At 36.0% G+C, this 19,671-nt stretch overlaps 2 protein-coding genes across 3 annotated transcripts; both read left to right on the forward strand.

Moving 5' to 3' along the window:
- The first annotated feature begins 101 nt into the window (after positions 1-101).
- Positions 102-1,467, forward strand: LOC147549668 (uncharacterized). Its single transcript, XM_086668365.1, has 3 exons — positions 102-593; positions 679-907; positions 1,004-1,467. Exons 1-3 carry the CDS (start codon positions 102-104, stop codon positions 1,465-1,467), a joined length of 1,185 nt encoding a protein of 394 aa, XP_086524491.1.
- A 13,174-nt stretch (positions 1,468-14,641) lies between these two features.
- On the forward strand, positions 14,642-17,898 carry LOC147549669 (equilibrative nucleotide transporter 3-like). Of its 2 annotated transcripts, XM_086667718.1 has the most exons (10): positions 14,642-14,771; positions 15,400-15,463; positions 15,586-15,690; positions 15,819-15,974; positions 16,062-16,205; positions 16,299-16,404; positions 16,519-16,694; positions 16,780-16,940; positions 17,017-17,275; positions 17,614-17,898. In XM_086667718.1, the coding sequence occupies exons 2-10, from the start codon at positions 15,422-15,424 to the stop codon at positions 17,719-17,721; spliced, it is 1,257 nt and encodes a 418-aa protein (XP_086523844.1). In that variant the 5' UTR covers positions 14,642-14,771; positions 15,400-15,421; the 3' UTR covers positions 17,722-17,898. The 2 variants fall into 2 exon arrangements, with proteins under 2 accessions (XP_086523844.1, XP_086523843.1); XM_086667717.1 differs by lacking the exon at positions 14,642-14,771 and having other exon boundaries at positions 15,265-15,463.
- Positions 17,899-19,671: the final 1,773 nt, after the last annotated feature.

Consider the following 19,671-nt stretch of genomic DNA (forward strand, 5'->3'; position numbering starts at 1 on the left):
AAGTAGTTTTTCTTTGTAGTATTTTATTTTATTACATAACCAATTTGAAATTATACATTGATACATTTTAAATTTGGTATAGTTGTTTGCTACGGTATACAATGCAAACACCACAATTAAGGTTACGCATTGCATGCACAGTGATGATTATCATCATACACGCATACTTGAGTAATCGTCGTAGGAGACGTGTTGTTATTGATAGAAGAGCTTACATAAATCGAGACCAAGATAGAAACAACATATTGCAAAGAATTTACTTCGAGAGTGATAGATATTGTCATGAACAACTTCGAATGAACCGAGGACAATTTCAACGCTTATGTGTATGCTTACGGGGTTATGGTTTATCCGACAATCGACATGTAAAGGTCGTAGAACAAGTTGCTATATTCTTAAACACAGTTGGAAACGATCAACGTAATCGCAATTCCGTTCTTCAATTTATTCGATCAGGAGAAACTATTAGTCGATATTTCCATATAGTTTTATCAACAGTACTTAGGCTTTACAAAGATGTTGTTAGACCAGCGACAAACGCGAACTCTCCGATGTATGGAAGTCGTCGGCAAACTTGGCATGAGTACTTCAAGGTTAGTCTAGGTTTAATAGTGCTTCGTTCTTTTCTAACTAAATTAAATAAGTACTTTAGTTAATCACATCATGTATATTCTACAGGACGCTGTCGGTGCAATCGCTGGTACCCATATCAGAGCAACTGTTCCTATCAAAGACCAACCTAGATATCGTAATAGGAAAGCTTACATTTCTCAGAATGTTCTTGTAGCATGTGGGTTTGACATGAAATTTCATTACGTACTTGCTGGGTGGGAAGGGTCTGCTCATGACGGACGTCTTTTGAGATGTGCAGTCTCTCGTTGTGGACGCAAGTTAACAGTTCCCATTGGTATGGAGTTTTAAATAATTATATCAAATGAAATAACTTATTTAGGTAAAAATCTATTATGGTTTCAAAAAACTTAACTACGTTATGTTAGTGTAGGTAAATATTATCTTGCTGATGCTGGATTCCCGCTAGTACCTGGGTTTCTCACACCGTATCGTGACACACGATATCATCTGCAAGATCATGTTGGTCGTCGACCTCAAAATCCTAAAGAACTGTTTAATTATCGTCATTCATCTTTGCGGAATGTCGTCGAAAGGACTATAGGTCTGTTAAAGAAAAAATTTGCATATTTGAGAAATGCACCATTCCACGATATTGATACACAAGCAAAGATTGTGATCGCATGTTGTGCTTTGCACAACTTCTTACGAGATGGAGATCCTAATGATATAAGTACTGACGAAGATAATGAGAGCGACGACGATGAAATAGGCGAACTAGATGATGTAGACCGATCCGTGCAAGATGAAGAAATTAATATTGTCCCATCACAAATTTGGACAGCAAATAGGGATATAATAGCAGAGGACATGTGGACTGTTTTTTCGAATTTATAGTTATAGTAATTTCCCCGTTCATGTTTAAGTACATTTTTGAACATTTTTTTTTCTCATTTTCACAAATAATTATCATATTATTTTCTACATTATGGTTTATCAGACAATTTATATAGTTTTAGATTCTCCAAGTAAATGACATTTTGATTCTTTCTATGCTGATAAAGATGGCTACTGAGTCTGGTCCTGCCAATTCAAACAAAAAGTGTAAGAAGCCTACTGTGACATGGAGTACTATAATGGATGATATTCTAGTAAATACGCTTTATGATTACATTTTGATTGGAAAAAAAATGAAAATAAAAAAGTAATCGATGAAATATATAAGAAGATAAGAATCCTTATTACTGTTGAAAATATCAAAGCTCGTATGAAAACATTCATAAATCATTATATTACCGCGAACAATGCAATCAACTCCAGTGGATTTACATTTAACAGTGTAACTTTTCGCATTGAGGCGGATGACGATGCATGGAGAGACTATGTAGAGGTACGTATTTCTATTTATACTGTCTTAAAATTTTTATAAACAAAGTTTGACTTTATCTTTCAAATTGCTTATTGTCAACAACACCCTACAGCAAAAAATTTGCGTACGAAGAGTTTTCCTTATCAAGAAAAATTGGGAGTCATCGTTGGGACAGAACAAGCCACTGGCAGTAGACAAATGGAGGCTGATGATATTTCTCATGAACTACCTGGTTAGTGAATCTTTAGAAATTATCATTTAAATTTTTTAATAAGTTTGTTTGTATGAGTAAATTATTTATATTATAGGTGAAAATGGAAATATGGCGTCCATTAATCCAGATGAAGATGAAGGTCTATGCTCTCCAACTTCCGTTAATCGAGATCAATTTATAGGGCCAAAACGTAGACGACGGTCAGAATCTGATGAAACATCTATTTTACTTGCGCAAGCGGCAAACAAACTTGTCGAAGCAGTTCAAGCTTCTTCAGTTCGTGGTGTGGAAGATGCATGGATGGCAATTCCAAACTTGAGTGAACAAGAGGTTGAAGACGCTATGTATATGTTCGGAGAGAAACCCGAACTTACACGTATATTCCTTGATTTTCCTGAATCAAGAAGAGCATCATGGTTAAGGAGAAAGTTAACTAGCGTTTAATCGAGGGTCAAGTAGTTACACTTTTTTGCGAATTGATAAACTCTAGTATGACTCAACTTAGCATTAGTACTACTAATTTAGGACACTGCATTAATTTTTATAATTTTTAAGTAATTATTAGCATATTAGCTTGATTCGGTGAGGTAGTTTCTATAATTTTTACGGATAATATGATTTATTTTGAAGTTTAATAAAATATTTTAGTTGGTTAACCAAACGTATGAAAATATTTTAGGAAAAGGGAAAACGAAATTTTTTCTCTTAATGAACCAAACAATAGAAAATATGGAAAATAGTTATGGAGAAAAAATTTCTTCGAGAAAAAGTTTCTCCGAGTAATTTTTTCTCTATTTTTTTTTCTTAACCCCAAATTGCTATCAAACACAACCTAAAAATAAAAAATCTTCCTGTAGGTCATCCAATCCTTAACTTGTCACGATCGCACTTAGCACAAAATCCTAATGTTATTGTATCTGCTGCATCGGAATGTGTTTTTTAAAGAGCCTACACACATGATAATAATAACTCTTACCATCATATGGCAGTTTGTCGTAATGGACATTTCTTTCTATTCGAACTCTCTCGTCGTGTTTTTATAATTAGTCTACCCCTTCTACAATGCTTTCTTGTGATTCGGGTTGTGATTTTGAAACTACACAAGAAAGTACACTTAGTAGTAATGGTACATAAGAGAACATGTTCTTCACACCTTCTACACACTTGGTAATGTTATAACTCTTAATATGTATTTCATCTTAATTCATTATTCTTTTATATCTGCACATACAGTCCAATATGGAGTATTAATGGGCGTTTATTGACCCCCAAACTTTCTTTTCACTGTAAACATATTGTGGTGATGATAGTACTTAAAGGAATGGAGATGGAAAACAAATTTTGATGAGCTTGAAATATTTAATTAGTTGTTATGTTTCATTTGAAAGGATGTTGTAGTATTTTTTATAGATATGTTTTCGTTGAATTGTAGAAGATTTAGTTGTTTTAATACTTTACTTCGATGGATCCTTAAATACTTTTTGCATTTTCAACGGGTATGGTTGCATTTTAAGGCCTTCTTCTTTGCATTAATGCTTTTGTCCAGTTTTGATAAACCTGCAATAGCGCTAGCTGAGGTTCAATCTATAACAAGCTCACATTCGCATAAGACAAGATTTATACCTGCAATAACAACTTGTTATGTACTCTGAAATTCACATTCACATCATCTACAATTAAACAACATAGAATTACAAGGAGTTCATTTGAGTGATTCACAGGTCTTTTGTAATTCAGTTTAACATACACCTCTGTTGAATATGCTTAGTGACCCAGAATACATTATTGTGCATAAAACCTAACTTCAGTTTGATACTTTCCAAATATTTTCCTGTGAAGAGCCCTCTGTGCAAGTGCCATGTGTTCTGAATGATAGTTATTCGTTTTGAGTTATTTGTATTTTGAATTCAAATTTAACATTATCTTGTTTAACTCCTACTGAGTAGTTAGTAACTTCTATATAACCACTTCCATTCATTGTTATATAATTAAATCATACTCTTTCACAAGTTGAACCAGTAGGCATTGGTCATCGTATTACTTGTCCTCATACTCATGAACAAAATGAGTTTATTGAACGACGTCATCGTCATGTAGTCGAGAGTGGTCTTACACTAATGGCTCATGCCTCTGTACTTCGTGAATTTTGGAATTACGTCTTTGAAACTGTAGTGTTTTTAATTAGTAGACTGCCTACTAGATTTTTACATTGTAATTTGCGGATGGAGGTTTTGTTCCAAAATAAACCAGACTATAAGTTTCTAAAAGTGTCTGCATGTGCAAATTATCCATATATGGACTGGAAATTTAATGTTACCTCTACTCTCTGATGTAATACTTCCACTTTTAATTGGAAATGAGTGGAATCATGCGTAAGTACGAAAATAGTATCTAGTTTGGAAGTCAGTTTAGAAGTTGGTCAAATTTGGAGGTAATTTTTGTGAGTTGTTACCAAAAGAGATGTTACCAAATATGATGACATTTAGGGTAATAATATATGTATACATGGGTATAAAAGAGATGTTACCAAAAAGGCAAGAAATTAGATACTATTTTCGTACGTTACGCATAAAAAAATGATTCCACCCATTTTCAATTAAAAGAGAAGTATGACATTAACGAGTAGAGGTAACATTAAATTCTCAGTCCTAAAAAATGATTCAACTCATTTCCAATCGTCATAAAATGGATTAGTGGTGGCCAACGGGCCGTGTCGTGGCCAACGGGCCGTGTCGTGGCTGCACGACCCGTTTGACAATCGTGGCGTGTCAGACACGCCACAGCCACGCTAGGCACAGTTTTGAGTCGTGTCGTGTCTGGACTACAAGGTCTTGACACAGAAACGCCCTATGGCAATGACCCAGCCGTTGCGGTGCCGTTCCCGTGGCAGTCCGAGTTGTTGTTGTGTCGGGCCGTGGCTAATGGGCCAGCTGTTGCAAAACATAACAAAAGAAAGCAGTAAATAATTTTCAAGTCAAACGTTGTGATCTTTGTAGAACTTTAGAATCTACGTTTATTTTATTACTTAATAATTTTATTAACTATTAATTTTATCAATTAACAACTACTTTCTACAAAATAACAATAATGTTTTGTAAATTAAGTACCCGTTTCTAACGTGTTAGCGTGTCGTGGCGGGTTAGGAACGCCACGGGTTATGGCGTTTCGTGTTTCCGTTCCTAACGTGTCGTGCTTGACGGATTTGGGAGCTTAAAATCCTAGACCCGCCACGACCCGCTTGACCCGTGACGGGTCGGCATGACACAGCACGCGACGTTCCGTGTCGTGTCGTGTTGCCTTATAAACGGATTTACCGGTCCGTTTTCGTGCGACACAACCCGTTGGCCACTACTAAAATGGATTACAGGACCACACGTTGTATATTTTTAGTAAATAGCCCCAACCATCATGGTTATCACTGCTACAATATATATACCAAGCTAGGGGTGGGAATCGGACGGGCGCGGACGGGCTCGGGCTACAATGTGCCAGACTCGGGCGGATCGGACTCGGGCGGATCGGGCCGGACAAAACACTCACTTTAAGTGCCCATAGCCCGTCCGAGCCCGGCTGCCCGAGCTGGTTCCAACGGGCTCGGGCGGACGGGTCTCGGGCTTTTTGAGCCGAACCAAGTGGGTGGAAAGACGGGTGGGAATAAAGCCCGCGGGCCCGAGTCCGCCCGTCGGTACCCGTCACCCGCGGTTAAGGACCCGTCAAAGCCCGATTAATTATTAGGTTTATACCCAACTTAGTCACTAGTGTACATCCGTGAGTTGACTTTATAACCCTCTCACTAGTGTTTTTCACACAAGGTACTCAGTGTGGGACTACGAATTTTTTTACCCAACTTAGTCACTAGTGTACATCCGTGAGTTGAGTTTATAACCCTCTCACTAGTGTTTCTCACACAAGGTACTCAGTGTGGGACTAAATTTTTTTTTGGCCAACTTAGTCACTAGTGTACATCAGTGAGTTGAGTTTATAACCCTCTCACTAGTGTTTCTCACACAAGGTACTCAGTGTGGGACTAAGAATTTTTTTTAAACTATGAGACTAAGAGTTTTTTTTTCTTTTAAACTATGGGACTAAGAGTTGATTGTAAAAAATCTAACCTAACAAATGGGGTGACCCCTTATTTAATGGGGTGCTTTTGGCCTCAAACTCTCTCCTCCCATGGTCCCACCATATGACCAAAAGTGATATGGTGAAATGTATTTCACCACGTCACATTTGGTGATTTCCCCAACTATTGTTTTTGGTTGAATCATACCATGACATGTGACCAAATGCAAGGGTTAATTTTAGCCATATATTTGACAAGTTTTTTTTTGTACAATGTTTACCGCCTCAAGCCTTAACCACACCCACCACTCTAGCAAACAAGCTATGCGATCTCTACGATCAACAGCACTATACATTTTCTTTGGAAAATAGTAGAAAGTAAATAATAAATTCTTTTATGCTCTTACCGTTCATCAGAAAGTAAGACTTATCATGTTCGATGCAAACACGTTATTCGGTTTTTTTACCAACAAACTACCGTCATATAATATTACAACATCATATAATACAAAAACGTCCCAACCACCACCATCTACCAACACCCATTTTAGTTTCTCATATATGTCTATACTTCATAACATTTACCATATGTAACGGTAGGATCGTAATAAGGTGCGCCGACAAGGTCTCTCTCCCCATCTCACAAACTTTTGTTAGTAGTCGTCTTATACGTTCTTATACGAACAATAGATGAAGGCAAATAATGTACAAAATAGATGAAGGCAAGTAGCATACATAATAGTTGTGTGATGAAAATAAATTTAACTAGATACAAATATAAATGTAAGAGAAAAAACCTAAAGAACATTATGTTATGAGACTTGTGCAAAATGAATTTTGTACATACTTAACTAAACACTCTAAATCGACTAAAACTATGTTCATTTCGTCTGAACACATACACCATATGTGACGTATTACAAACTCTAACAATGCATATACTATATAGATTTCAGTAAATGAATCATATCACATCATACTTTAGTTTGTATCATATCACTATAAAAGGAAAGTTGACACGTACATACACTAAAATTAGCGTTGAAGGTCAAACGGGGAATCAAACACAAGTAACAAACAATTCACCAGTTCTTGCATAAAGTTGACACATACATATACTTTAGTTATTTTCAAAATAATTTGACAAAGGTTAGTGAATAGTGATGAAGATTTTAAAGATAATTTTAGAAATTGTACTTCTACTACATCTTTTAGTACTCTGCTCTAAGGTCTAGTTGTTCTTAAATGGATTTTAAAGAGATCCATGCAGTGGAAGAGGTGAAGGGGGTAGAGTTTGGTCTTTGGCAAGGTACTAAGAACGGGACATGCTCAAGATGTTGCTTTCATGTAGCACTTATTGCTCTAATTCTCTCTCATCTCTAGTAAATTTTCAATGTGGGACCAGATTACAAGAGGCAACACTAAGAATTGGAAGATGATGAGTATACTCCCACATTGAAAATTAATAAGAATAGAGGAAGCTTTAGCTTTTATAAATAGCATCACAACCTCAATACTCTCTCCAAGCTTTAAAGCATGCAACGGGTTAATGCCTTGAGCGCGGTAGTGGTGGCCAACGGGTCGTGCCGATACGAAAACGGACCGGCACGGCCTGTTTATTTGAGGACACGGAACGGTCCCTTCCGTGCCGTGCCGACCCGTCACGGGTCTGGCGTGCCGTGTCGGGGCTGGGATTTTAGAGCCCCAAACCCGTTAAACACGGCCCATTAGACACGCAGGAACGACACGGAACGGATCGTACACGACACGACCCGTGGGCACGGAACGACACGGAACGGAAACAGCAACAACGACACGCTAGCAACAGCCCAATTTAGTTATTTGAATTTTTAAGAATTACCTAGGGTGTACTAACATCCTCAAAACACTTTTTACTTTTTTTATTTAAAAAGTTACTCCCCACCCCACTGTGATGAAATTGGTGATAGGTGATGATTTCTATTATTAAGTCAATTGTGTATTATTCTTTTGTTTTTTTTTTTTGCAAATGATTGATAGTTAGGAGGGTGCCAACCTAGTTGGGATGTATCTAAACTATAGTGATGCAGATTTTAATCTTTTTCACATTAATAAAGAGTTATTTCGATTTTTATTTTGTTTATAGTTCTACTTCATTCATCTAATATTCTAATGTGTTTACAAATTGTTAGATTTTCATGACAACTACTTTATATTACAAAAAGAAAAAACATTAAAAAAAAGTAATACTTGAATTAAAAAAGAAGTAATACTTGAATTTAACAAAAGAGGTTTTACTTTTTTTTTTGTACTTAGATTTTTTTTTTGAAACAAACTAAAACTTTTTTTCAAAAAAATAAACAAATAAAGTGGTAAAGATAGTCCCACACCTAAACCACAAAATATAAAGTAAATGTGGAGAATCTTTATACAACTCTTTTCCAATAAAATAAACAAAGATATGACATAAACTCTAAAGTTTTTGTACATCACAATTTTTTACTTGAAAAAAAATGTAATGTTTCTTTTATTACTTTTTTTTTGACAAGTAAAAAAAATATTTATGAATGGTCGGAGCCACGGGAATGCCACAGAACGACCACGAGAACGACTACGGGATCGCCACGGAACGGCCCGTTGGCCACCACTAGAGCGCGGGCTTAATGCCTAGCCAGCATTGGGCTTAACGCTGCCTATAAGCCCGAGCCATCGGGCGGGTAAATCGGGCTCGAGTATCGGGCGGGTATATCGGGCTCGGGTATCGGGCGGACTTATCAGGCCGGGACTCGGATTGGAGTCTCTGTCCGAGTCCCGGCCCTATAAGCCCGAGCCATCGGGCCGGGTAAGTTCGGCTCGGGTTGGCTACGGATAACGGTCTCTAACGGTCCGGGCCGAACGGGCCGGACCCCGGGGTCTCGGACCGTTTTCCCAGCCCTATACCAAGCGGACGTATGTTGCCCGTCACGTTGTGTTCGACGAATTATAATTTCCTTTGACGAGCAATCTTCCTTAAGCTCCCCTGCCCCTACCTCATATGCTCATGTTATTTTGCCTAATATCAGCTCACTCTTACCCACCTCTTCCACTATGTACTCATATCAATCAACGCCTACTAATTCCCCAACATAACTCAACTTAGAAGGTGATAATTCATCACATTCTAATGAAGCATTTGTGCACCGTGATGGTATTACTTGCCAACTTTCTTCTTCGATTGAAGATTCTTTTCAATCGCATAATGGCCCAGACGATAAACGTTCTGATATTATTATTTCATCCTCCACTCAGCTAATGCGAACACGTATAAAGTATGACTTTCCCAAAAAGAAGGTATGTTTATCTATTTGGTATCTAGTAGCAGTGAATGTAGATCTTTAAAGAGACAATATACCATCTTGTGGCAAACTATTAAACACCCTGAGTGGCGCCAAACAATGTTTACCATCAAACGTTATGCCGATAGATCTTTGACCCGTTATAAGGCTCGCCTTGTTAATAAAGGTTATCACCAACAACATGGTTTGGATTATACATATACCTTTAGCCCCATTGGAAAGTTTATTACTCTGCGCAAAATTATTGGTTATGCTACTTCTTAAAATTGGGTTCTCCGACAACTTGGTATCAATAATGCCGCTTGAATAGAAAGTTAGATGATGATGTATTTATGGTTCAACCACCAGGGTTTATAGATACTTAACATCCTGATTATGTTTGCAAACTAATTAAATTGTTGCACGGTCTTAAGAAATCACCTAGAGCATGGTTTAATCGACTCAGTAGTTGTTTATTCAAATTAGGATTTGAAGGTTCCAAAATAGGTCCGTCCCTTTTCATTTATCATCAACAGGGTTTTATTCTATATATCTTGGTATATATTGACGTTCTTCTAATCACCAGAAATAATCATGCTGCCATTTCCATTGATCTGAAAACTTGGAGGTGAATTTTCTCTTTAAGATCTTGGCAACTTACATTATTTTCTCGGCATTGAATCATTATATAATTCCAATGCGCTTATTCTTTTCCAACAACGTTACATATGTGATCCCCTCAAACTTACGAAAATGCTCGAGGGTAAACCTATTAAAACACCTATGGCACCAAATATTAAGCTTATAGCAACTTCAGGTGAATATTTTACTGATGTAACTTTCTATAAAAGTGTGGTTAGTGCATTGCAATATGTTACTCTAACTCGCCGAAATATCATTTTCACTGTTAATAAAGTATGTCGATATATGCACAAACCTACTGTTGAACATTGGCGTCTTGTTAAATGACTACTTCACTATCTAAAAGACACAGTTACGATTTGTCTTCATTTTTACAAAATTATCCTCCAACGATCTCGACCTTTTCTAATGCGGATTGGGCAGGCTGCCTCGACAATCGACGTTCTACTGTTGGGTATGCAGTGTATCTTGGTCATGGTTTGGTATGATGGAGTTCGAAAAAACAACCATCTATTTCAAACTCTAGCACTGAAGCCGAATACTATGCTACTGTTAATGTTGCTGTTGACTAACTTGGTTTACGGGTTTTACTTACATAGTCGAATATTAATCTTTCTATCTCTCCAACACTTTGGTGTGAAAATATTGGTGCAACTTATCTTATAACTAATCCAATTTTTCGAGCTCGTACCAAGCATGTAGAAATTGATTTCCATTCTGTCCCTGAAATGGTATCTCGTAAACAAATTGTTCTGCATATCATCTTGACTGCCGATCAAATAGCTAACATATTTACCTAGTCGTTGTCTTCTCCTCGTTTCCTTCTTTCGCGTGACAAACTTAATCTACAAATTGTCAATTAGTTAGACAAGGATGTTAAAGGATGAAGTGTCATGTGTTCTAAACGGTAGTTATTCGTTTTGAGTTATTTGTATTTTGAATTCAAATTCAACATTATCTTGTCTAATTCCAACTGAGTAGTTAGTAACTTCCACGTAACCACTTCCCTTCATTGCCTATATAATGTAATCCTACTCTTTACAAATTGGGAAGAGGAAAATAAATAAAGAGTAATTTAGTTTATCCAAATTATTATTTATTACCGCATCACCGACCAGTCTCATGCAATGGTATCTTCTGGGTCCTAGCCGACCCTGCAAAATTTTCTAACTAAATGCATGTTGTGTCCAAGTTAGATTTGTTTGAGTATGAAGAACTAAAACCCAATCAGTTATGGATACCCTCTACTTCCTACTATTAAACTCCATTTAATTCCTGGCAATAAAAAGAACTCTATTTAATTCACCACCACTAGGTCTCTTATCTAAATCTGATTTCTCTAAAACTTGATCATCTGGCGTTGAACCAGGCCAACCAGTACAGTAAAAGCCTTATTTTATCAACTACTCCTCGAAGTGTTACTGCATATGAAGCTTTCTTTATTTATTTCTGCGCTTTTCTTTTTGAAATAAATTGAAACACTTATTCTTGAAATTGATTCAAATACTTCCCCCAAAATTTCTAAGTGTTTCCTCATTAGGACATTGAAGAAATTTAGGCATTAAAATAGTTTTAATAGCAGAACAAACTTTAAGAACAAGTTTATAACAAGTAGAAATACCTAATCTGAATCATTTTGAAACCAATGGAAGCAGATCACTAGTTGTTAATGTCCATATACAAACAACTACCTTTTGAGGATCTGGAATTGCATCTCTGAGAATTGTGTTTTGTTTAATAATAGCAAAATTCAGTTGTTGACAAATCTTATCAAAAGTTGCCTTACTCATTTGAAATGATTTACAAAATTTGCAACATCATCAAACGAACAACCAAGATCCTGTAACCTTAATCAGATTAAATCTAGATTTCTTCTCCACAAGACAATTTGACCCATTTCTAGGATCTAAATTCAAAAAATGAGCTCAAGGCTTAGACATGAGGAAAGAACAAAAAAAAAAAAATACTTGTGATAAGAACCCTAGTTTTGTTGGAGCTAGAAATGAGGAAAAAACAAAAAAACTCTTCAAAATATGAGCTCCAGGCTTGGACAAAAGACTTGTGATAAAATTCATATAAGATTTGATCTCAACCTAAATCAAAATCGATCAGAAAACTTCAATCTCTTAATTTGGTGAAAAAATTAAGAAGGCAGCTGGGTTTTCGATTTTGGTAGATAAAGAAGATTGAGAAGAGTTAATTCATGTTATAATAGAGTTGAGCCATTCTTGATGAAACGATATGATCCAGATTTATAAAGCAATGGAAGGACTAAATCTTGAACATAAAGATCTAAAAAGATCCAAACGCAAGAAGCATGTTATATTATGTCGACGCACTGAAGGAATCTGACGTGGGGGACTCACGTCAAAATTCACACCCATTTCACTCGATTGTTCGCACTTTCTATCATTTTAGGGCTAATATAAATGTTTTTATTTTATTTTTTGGGAGTTAAATCTATTTTTGGCTCTTAATGTTATATTAAGAGAGAGTTGATTTTTTTTTTTTTTGGCTCTGGAGGTCAAAACGAACACGTACAAGAGCTAAACGATTAGTTGGTCACATGATTAATCTACAAAAAAAAAAAATAACATAAAAGTAAGATTAGATAGGCTTTAAAGCCCTCTAGAGTCGCCAGAGCCGTGGCTGAAAATTTGAGGGCCCAGGGCGAAATTTAATTACGGGTCTTTCTAACAATAAAAAAGATTACGAGCAAAAAAATTGAACCTAATGGAAGATGATTTATTAGCAGATACAATAGATGATTCCAAATGTTGATAATGATAGTCATAGGAGAACTTTTTTTCCATTTTAAAATTTCATTTTTGTAGGAAATAGAAACTAAGAAACCAAAATCAGTTGTGAGTAAGAGGATTTGTTTATTCTATCTTAGAGCATCTCCAATGCAAAACTCAAAAAAATCTCTAATTGGCTTATGTGTTGAGTCTCAATAGAGATTCTCTTTCCCATGTGGCTAACTTGAGTGTCTTTGATTCAAGTCCTTCTCCAATGCAACACTCTAAAAACTCTAATAGAGACACATGTCACACATACATTTAATAAGAAAAAGTGGTTGATAAAGAAAGATTTTTTATTGGTCCAAAATTAAATTTGATGACTGGGACACTTAAGACTCTCAAAAGAAATCTCAAAAATAGAGTTTCTAGTTGAGACATCTTAAAACTTAATGCTTCCACATCATCTTAAGATCTCAATTGAGTTTTGCATTGGAGAGATTTTTTCTCAAAAAAAACTCTAAAGTCCTAGGTGGCACTTAAGATTTTAAGATTGAGTCTTGCATTGGAGATGCTCTTAGATTATAAGTTTATAACTACAAATAACATAATAAAATTTTAAATTTTCAAAGAATGTTTGGATCTTAGTATAAAATTATATTGAATGATCAGTTTGCAACTTATCAAAATACTAGGGTATATCCCGTGCCCTAGGGCACGGACACTTGTATCGATCAAATGTTACGAAATTTATTGTTATATTTCATCGAGAGAGAGATTTTTATTAGTTATTATTTTTTTGTTTCTTTTCTCTTAAATTAGTTATTATTTTATTGAGAGAGAGAGAGAGAGATTTTAATTTCTTTTTTTAACCCTTGAAATTTATTTTGTTTCTTTTTTTCGTAAATTAGTTATTTTGTTTCTAAGAAGGAAAGGATTATTGTTTTCTAAATAGGTAACTTTATCTCTACGAAGGACTATATTTTAAATTTTGAGAAGGGCTTCTAGACAATATGCATAATTAAATAAGGATGTTTGTCCCAGTCATCGTTTTCCCTTCTGTTTTATATAATAGATGATCACGGACCGATCAAAGATTTTTAGTGAGCATGACTAATTTAAAAATGAAGAGATGCACCTAAACAACAAAATGAAGAGAAAGGGTAACAACGCATAAATAAAGATTTGATTTAACAATACAACTCTTTCCCTTAATGGCTTAACCCTCGTAATACTGTAAAAAGAGGGGAAAACGGGAACGAGGCAGTGGGTTTCAAACCTGAGTCATTAGTTTGAAACCATACGTACTATACCAACCGAGCTAGTTGACTATTGACACCAAACTACATAATGCAACTTAATATATATAAATTCAACTTGATCTTTATAAGAAATGGGCCTCTCTGAGGTGGGGACTAGGGCGGACGCCTTACCCGCCCCCCTCAGACACGGCTCTGAGAGTCGCCTGAGGGTCTTTATAATGTCAATTCATTTCATGATATATTTCATATTATATTTATATGGGGGTGACGTGTAAATATAATGACTCGTGTGCCCCAATGTAAAAAAAAATCAAATCTTTGTCAATCACGTTTGACCGAGTCAAAGGACGGGTTGGAGTGCCCAAGTAGCATTGTTGTACTCAAAGAAGGAAACCTCTCCAAATTTGGTTCCCTCCAAATCAAAACACTAAACCGTTTATATCTTTTATATATATAGATATAGATAAACATCATCTATATAATTCTCCTCTTATACTTTTAACCATCAACCACTATCATCGAAAATATTGCCCAATAAGTTCTATACAGAAGTAGAAGAATCTTCACCTCAACTAAACCCACTTTTACCCTCAACAAAAAAAAAACTAAACCCACTTTGAAGTAAGTTTTCTGTTCTTATTGATAGACTAGTTAGTGGAAACCCTAACAGACATAGACTTTAACCTAAACTTTTTTCTTCAAGAAGGTTTTCTGCATTCTCATTCATGCCTAATATTACTCTCTTTCTTCGAAAAGATTATTGTTTCCTCATGAATTCTTATACTTAGCTTCATAATCAAACATGGGTTTATGTGTGGTCGTATAGTTTTTTTTATTACAATGAAATCTCTAAGAATGTGTTTGATAGATTTTTTTTTTTTTTTTTGCATTGAAATAAGTGGATTTAAAAGAAAGAGACTAGATTCTTTTTTATGAAAGTGGAGTTTTTTTTTTTACTTTCATAAAAAAATTAACCCATGTTACCCATCCTATATATAGAAACAACTCGATCGGTTGTCCATAAGATAAGAATGGCCATCCATTGTTTGTTTAGAGTTTCATAAATATTAAATTTAACGGAGGAGGATTTCTTAAAGTTTGAACTCTTTAAATACTTAAAAACGGGTGTTTATGATTATGATGGGTTACTTCCAACTTCCAAGGAGGCATTGTTACATTGATAACTCGATCTTAAATCTTAATCTTATACTGTTTTACCTAAATATGGTTTTTTTTTCATATTATATAGGTCTTGATCAAAAGAAGATGCCATGACAACCCTAAGTGAAAACACAGATCCAATCAACCATGGGGTATGTGATCTTAAGTTATTTTATTTTCTAGTAACCAAAATCGTCGAACATTAGGTTAAATCGAGTCAAATTCCGTAGTTAAGAAACTTCTATCTAATATTGTTTGTTGTAATATTTACTAGGGAAAGTACACTGCAATGCTAGTATGTTGGCTTCTAGGAAATGGGAGTCTTTTGTCATGGAATAGTATGTTAACTATTGAAGATTACTACGCGAATGTGTTCCCCGTAAGTGATTGTTTTTCAATCTATACATTTCATATTAAGCTTCTGATTTTATGCCAATGAAATTAGTTCCGTTTTTTGGTATAATATATTAAGTTTTACGAAAAATTTTCGTGTATTTTTGTTTGCAGCATTACCACCCAACGAGGATCCTTAGCCTGGTGTATCAACCTTTTGCACTCGGAACACTAGCTATATTAACATACAAAGAAGCAACTATAAACACAAGAAGAAGGAACTTAACTGGCTATTTTCTTTTCTTCATTAGTTCACTATTAATCATAGTTGTAAGTTCCCAAACATTTTCCATCATGCTTATTAGACCTTGAAAATAGCAGTATATCGCTAAATGTTATCGGGTTTTCTTTGGGTAGCTGGACTTAGCAACATCGGGTAAAGGAGGAATCGGACCATTTATAGGTATATGTGTTGTAAGCGGATTGTTTGGAGTTGCAGATGGCCACGTCCAGGGCGGAATGATCGGAGATCTTTCTTTCATGAGCCCTGAGATCATCCAAGTAATGTCTTTCAATTTCATTTTCAAACGCAGTTTTTTCGTTTATCTTAGATATAATAGAATAAATATCCTTACATTCTTGGTTATCTTTCAGTCTTTCGTTGCTGGTTGGGCCGCCTCTGGGGCTTTAACATCAGCGTTAAGGCTAATTACCAAATCAGCCTTCGAGAACTCTCAAAACGGTCTCAGAAAGGGTGCTAGTATGTTTTCATCTTTTCTACGTTTACCATTTATTGACGTTGTACTTAGGTTTGAGTTGCTTGAACTAATCGAAGTTGTTCTTAATAATATTATTATGGGTTTGCTTGATGCAGTTTTGTTCTTTGCAATCTCATCATTCATTGAGCTTCTATGTGTTCTTCTTTACGCGTTTGTCCTCCCCAAGCTACCGATTGTTAGATACTATCGCTCTCATGCAGCCTCACAAGGATCAAAAACAGTTTCTGCAGATCTTGCTGCAGGTGGCACCAAAGATTTACCAATCGAAAGAGTAATTAATGTCCTTTCTCTAAACTTGGTTAGACTAACAATTTTCCTTGAGCTCCATGATTTTAAGTTTCTATGGAATTTTGCAGGATGAAGAAGACCCGGAAAAACTAGAACGCCTAAGCAGCAAAGACCTGTTTATGCAGAATATAGATTATGCAATTGAAATGTTTCTGATCTATCTCCTTACTTTGTCAATTTTTCCTGGTTTCTTATCCGAAGATACAGGATCCCATAGCTTGGGTTCATGGTAAGTTGTCATCTTCTCCGAAAATACAGTATTCTTTTTCACCATGAATGTTGTTTGATATCTAGTGATTTTACAGGTATGCACTTGTTCTAATTGCATCATACAATGTCCTTGATCTGGTCGGAAGATATACTCCATTGATTAAATGCTTGAAGATCGAATCAAGAAAGGGTCTAATGGTGGCTGCTCTTTCTCGGTTCTTACTCATTCCGGCTTTCTACTTCACGGCAAAATATGGAAGTCAAGGATGGATGATCTTGTTATCATCCTTCTTAGGATTAACTAATGGGCATTTAACCGTTTGCATTTTTACTAGTGCACCAAAAGGTTACAAGGTAAGTTTAATTATGCGAAAACCCTATAGACATACATATATATATATATACACACACATGTATAGATATGACTAGTTTGGTGTAGCTCCATATATGAGTGAATCACGCTATGTTGTCGAGGGCGAACTGCCTCTTGAAAAGGCTCAAACCTCGTCTTTCTGATTTAGCGCCTTATGGAGTGGCGTACAAAGAGAACATAGCTTACCCCAACCCACCCCCAAATTTCAGAGTCCGCTTCGCCTTACCACTCACTGCCCTAATGACATGGGGACCCTGTAGCTTTTTGATTGTGCGACTGTTTGCGGAAGCATTTTTAACGTCTCAAGTGTATTTGGCAGGGACCGGAGCAAAATGCATTGGGGAATTTGCTAGTATTGTGTTTGGTTTTAGGTATATTTGCTGGAGTGACAGCAGATTGGTTGTGGCTTATAGGCAAAGGCTGGTGATTATATGTTTCATGAACTACAGAATTTGACATAGATAGGAAGACAGTATATATATATATCTATTGGATAGAATTGGAACCAGATTCTCTTCATTTTTATCTTGTTTTCTTTTAAAAATTAAAGAACATTACCTGTTAATATCCTTCTCATTCGTGTACTACATTATTCATTTTTTTCTATTTTGTTTTTGATTCAGTAGTAAAAACTGCATATTACCAGAGTCAGACATGGTCTGAATCTGTGACTTGAACCACGGCCCTATTCGCCGTGTGCCTCTGAGTCCCCTATCGGGGAGAATAAAAGTTGGATTTTGGTTGCCACAATAACCAATAATAACTATCTAACCTTATTAATTGCTTTCATTCAACTCAATGGTTTTTAATACAAAAACATCATGTTAGATTTCAATGGAAAATGCCTCCAGATCTGACCTTGATAGAGTAACAACTACACTAAACTTGAGATCTAAATCATAAGAGAAATAGAGATTTCATCATCTCCATACTAGTGCTAAACCAACTCCCATGTTGACTCGCACTACAACTCCTTCCAAGTTCCAAATAGTCGCAATGTTCATTCGCCTATATGATAGGGCAATTTGTTGGCTTGACTCACTCTATAAGCACCCACATTTTAACTAAGTTTTATGTTAACCTATTATCTTCTCAAAACCTAGAAATAATCAACATGCTTTGCTCCAACCAGAAAAATTTCCAATGAGATACGTAAACATTCCTTAACCTATTATTTGATGACTGAAAGCGTCACGTATAATGCGATAAAAAAAAATAGACTACTTGAATACTGGTAGGGTCCAGGACCTCTCAAGACAATTCGGACCGGCTGTTCCGGTAGAGCTTGAGATATCCCAGATTGTCCAGTCTATGGCCTTCCAGAGAGAAATGAACTAACAAATCCATTTGTCAGCGAAAGAGCGCAGATTGCTCAATCCAAAAAGGTTACAATGTATTTTGACTGGACCAGTTTGAACCTTAACATTAGGGCACCAACCATGTAATCAACAAGTTTAATTCCAAGTCACTCAAAATTACTCAGAGATCAAATCACTAAAGCATGCTTTACGGTTTATAAGATGTTAAGCATGCTTTTGTGGTCGAACAATAGACGCTTAATGACAAGTTAGAGATGAGCACAGCATGGAGAAGAGAGGTTCCCAGGACGCAGGAAGAAAGGTTCCACGGAGCCAGGTTTTTGGTTAAAAAGGAGTCTAACGGCGTTATCTAAGGGTCAACTAGTGCTTGTTAGAAAAGCCGGATGGTTTTCACGGAAATGGCCTAGGGTGCTAATAAAGCCGCCGGCTAATAGCACAAAGGTCTGGTGCCTTTAGCAGCCCCCTTATTTGTTTTAGTACAAGATGAAGAAAAGAATTTGAAGTTAGTTATATTGGTAGTAGTACAAGATTCTTGTTCATTTTTCACTTTTTCTATTATAAAGAAAACTGGTAGTACAAGCCATTATATCTGAAGTTGGACTGGAGTACAGAAAAAACTCAACTGTACTTCATGGGGACTTCTTACCTTACCCAAATATATACTACACACAGAATTCATAGAAAAATCAAAGAGAACTTCAAATTAATGACAGAGAAACAAGTTGAAGAGAGAGAGAGAGAGAGGAAATCATCATTGAGTGCAGCGTTGATGAAGTCTTTTTATTCATCACCGTCCTCGTTTGTGTAAAGTCTGCTGACTTCACCAGCGCTGCATTCAATCATGTTTTCTGCAACTTCTTCGGGTCAGTTCATGGCAGCAACTAGCCGAATCAAGATGATCTAATGCAATGGTGTCCTATATTTTTCTATTACTTAAGAAGTCCTCTTCATTTATTTTTGTATTTCTAATTAAAGTATTACCATATATATATATTGTATGTTCTGAGAATGAAACAGAAGGTCTGGCAGCTGTTGGGGCAATCAGATGGACAAAGAAT

The sequence above is a fragment of the Eschscholzia californica genome, unplaced genomic scaffold, assembly GCF_041429995.1.
Source record: "Eschscholzia californica isolate CP2 unplaced genomic scaffold, dmEscCali1.0.p SCAF_3, whole genome shotgun sequence".
NCBI lineage: Eukaryota > Viridiplantae > Streptophyta > Magnoliopsida > Ranunculales > Papaveraceae > Eschscholzia > Eschscholzia californica.

Bases quoted from the DNA above. Each gene is read 5' to 3' on its own strand.
- LOC147549668 (XM_086668365.1), top strand. From the start codon at position 102: ATGCAAACACCACAATTAAGGTTACGCATTGCATGCACAGTGATGATT. The intron at 594-678 runs GTTAGTCTAGGT...TATATTCTACAG, and splicing joins CTTGGCATGAGTACTTCAAG to GACGCTGTCGGTGCAATCGC. The intron at 908-1,003 runs GTATGGAGTTTT...ATGTTAGTGTAG, and splicing joins CAAGTTAACAGTTCCCATTG to GTAAATATTATCTTGCTGAT.
- LOC147549669 (XM_086667718.1), top strand. From the start codon at position 15,422: ATGACAACCCTAAGTGAAAACACAGATCCAATCAACCATGGG. The intron at 16,206-16,298 runs GTAATGTCTTTC...GTTATCTTTCAG, and splicing joins TGAGCCCTGAGATCATCCAA to TCTTTCGTTGCTGGTTGGGC. The intron at 16,695-16,779 runs GTAATTAATGTC...GGAATTTTGCAG, and splicing joins AAGATTTACCAATCGAAAGA to GATGAAGAAGACCCGGAAAA.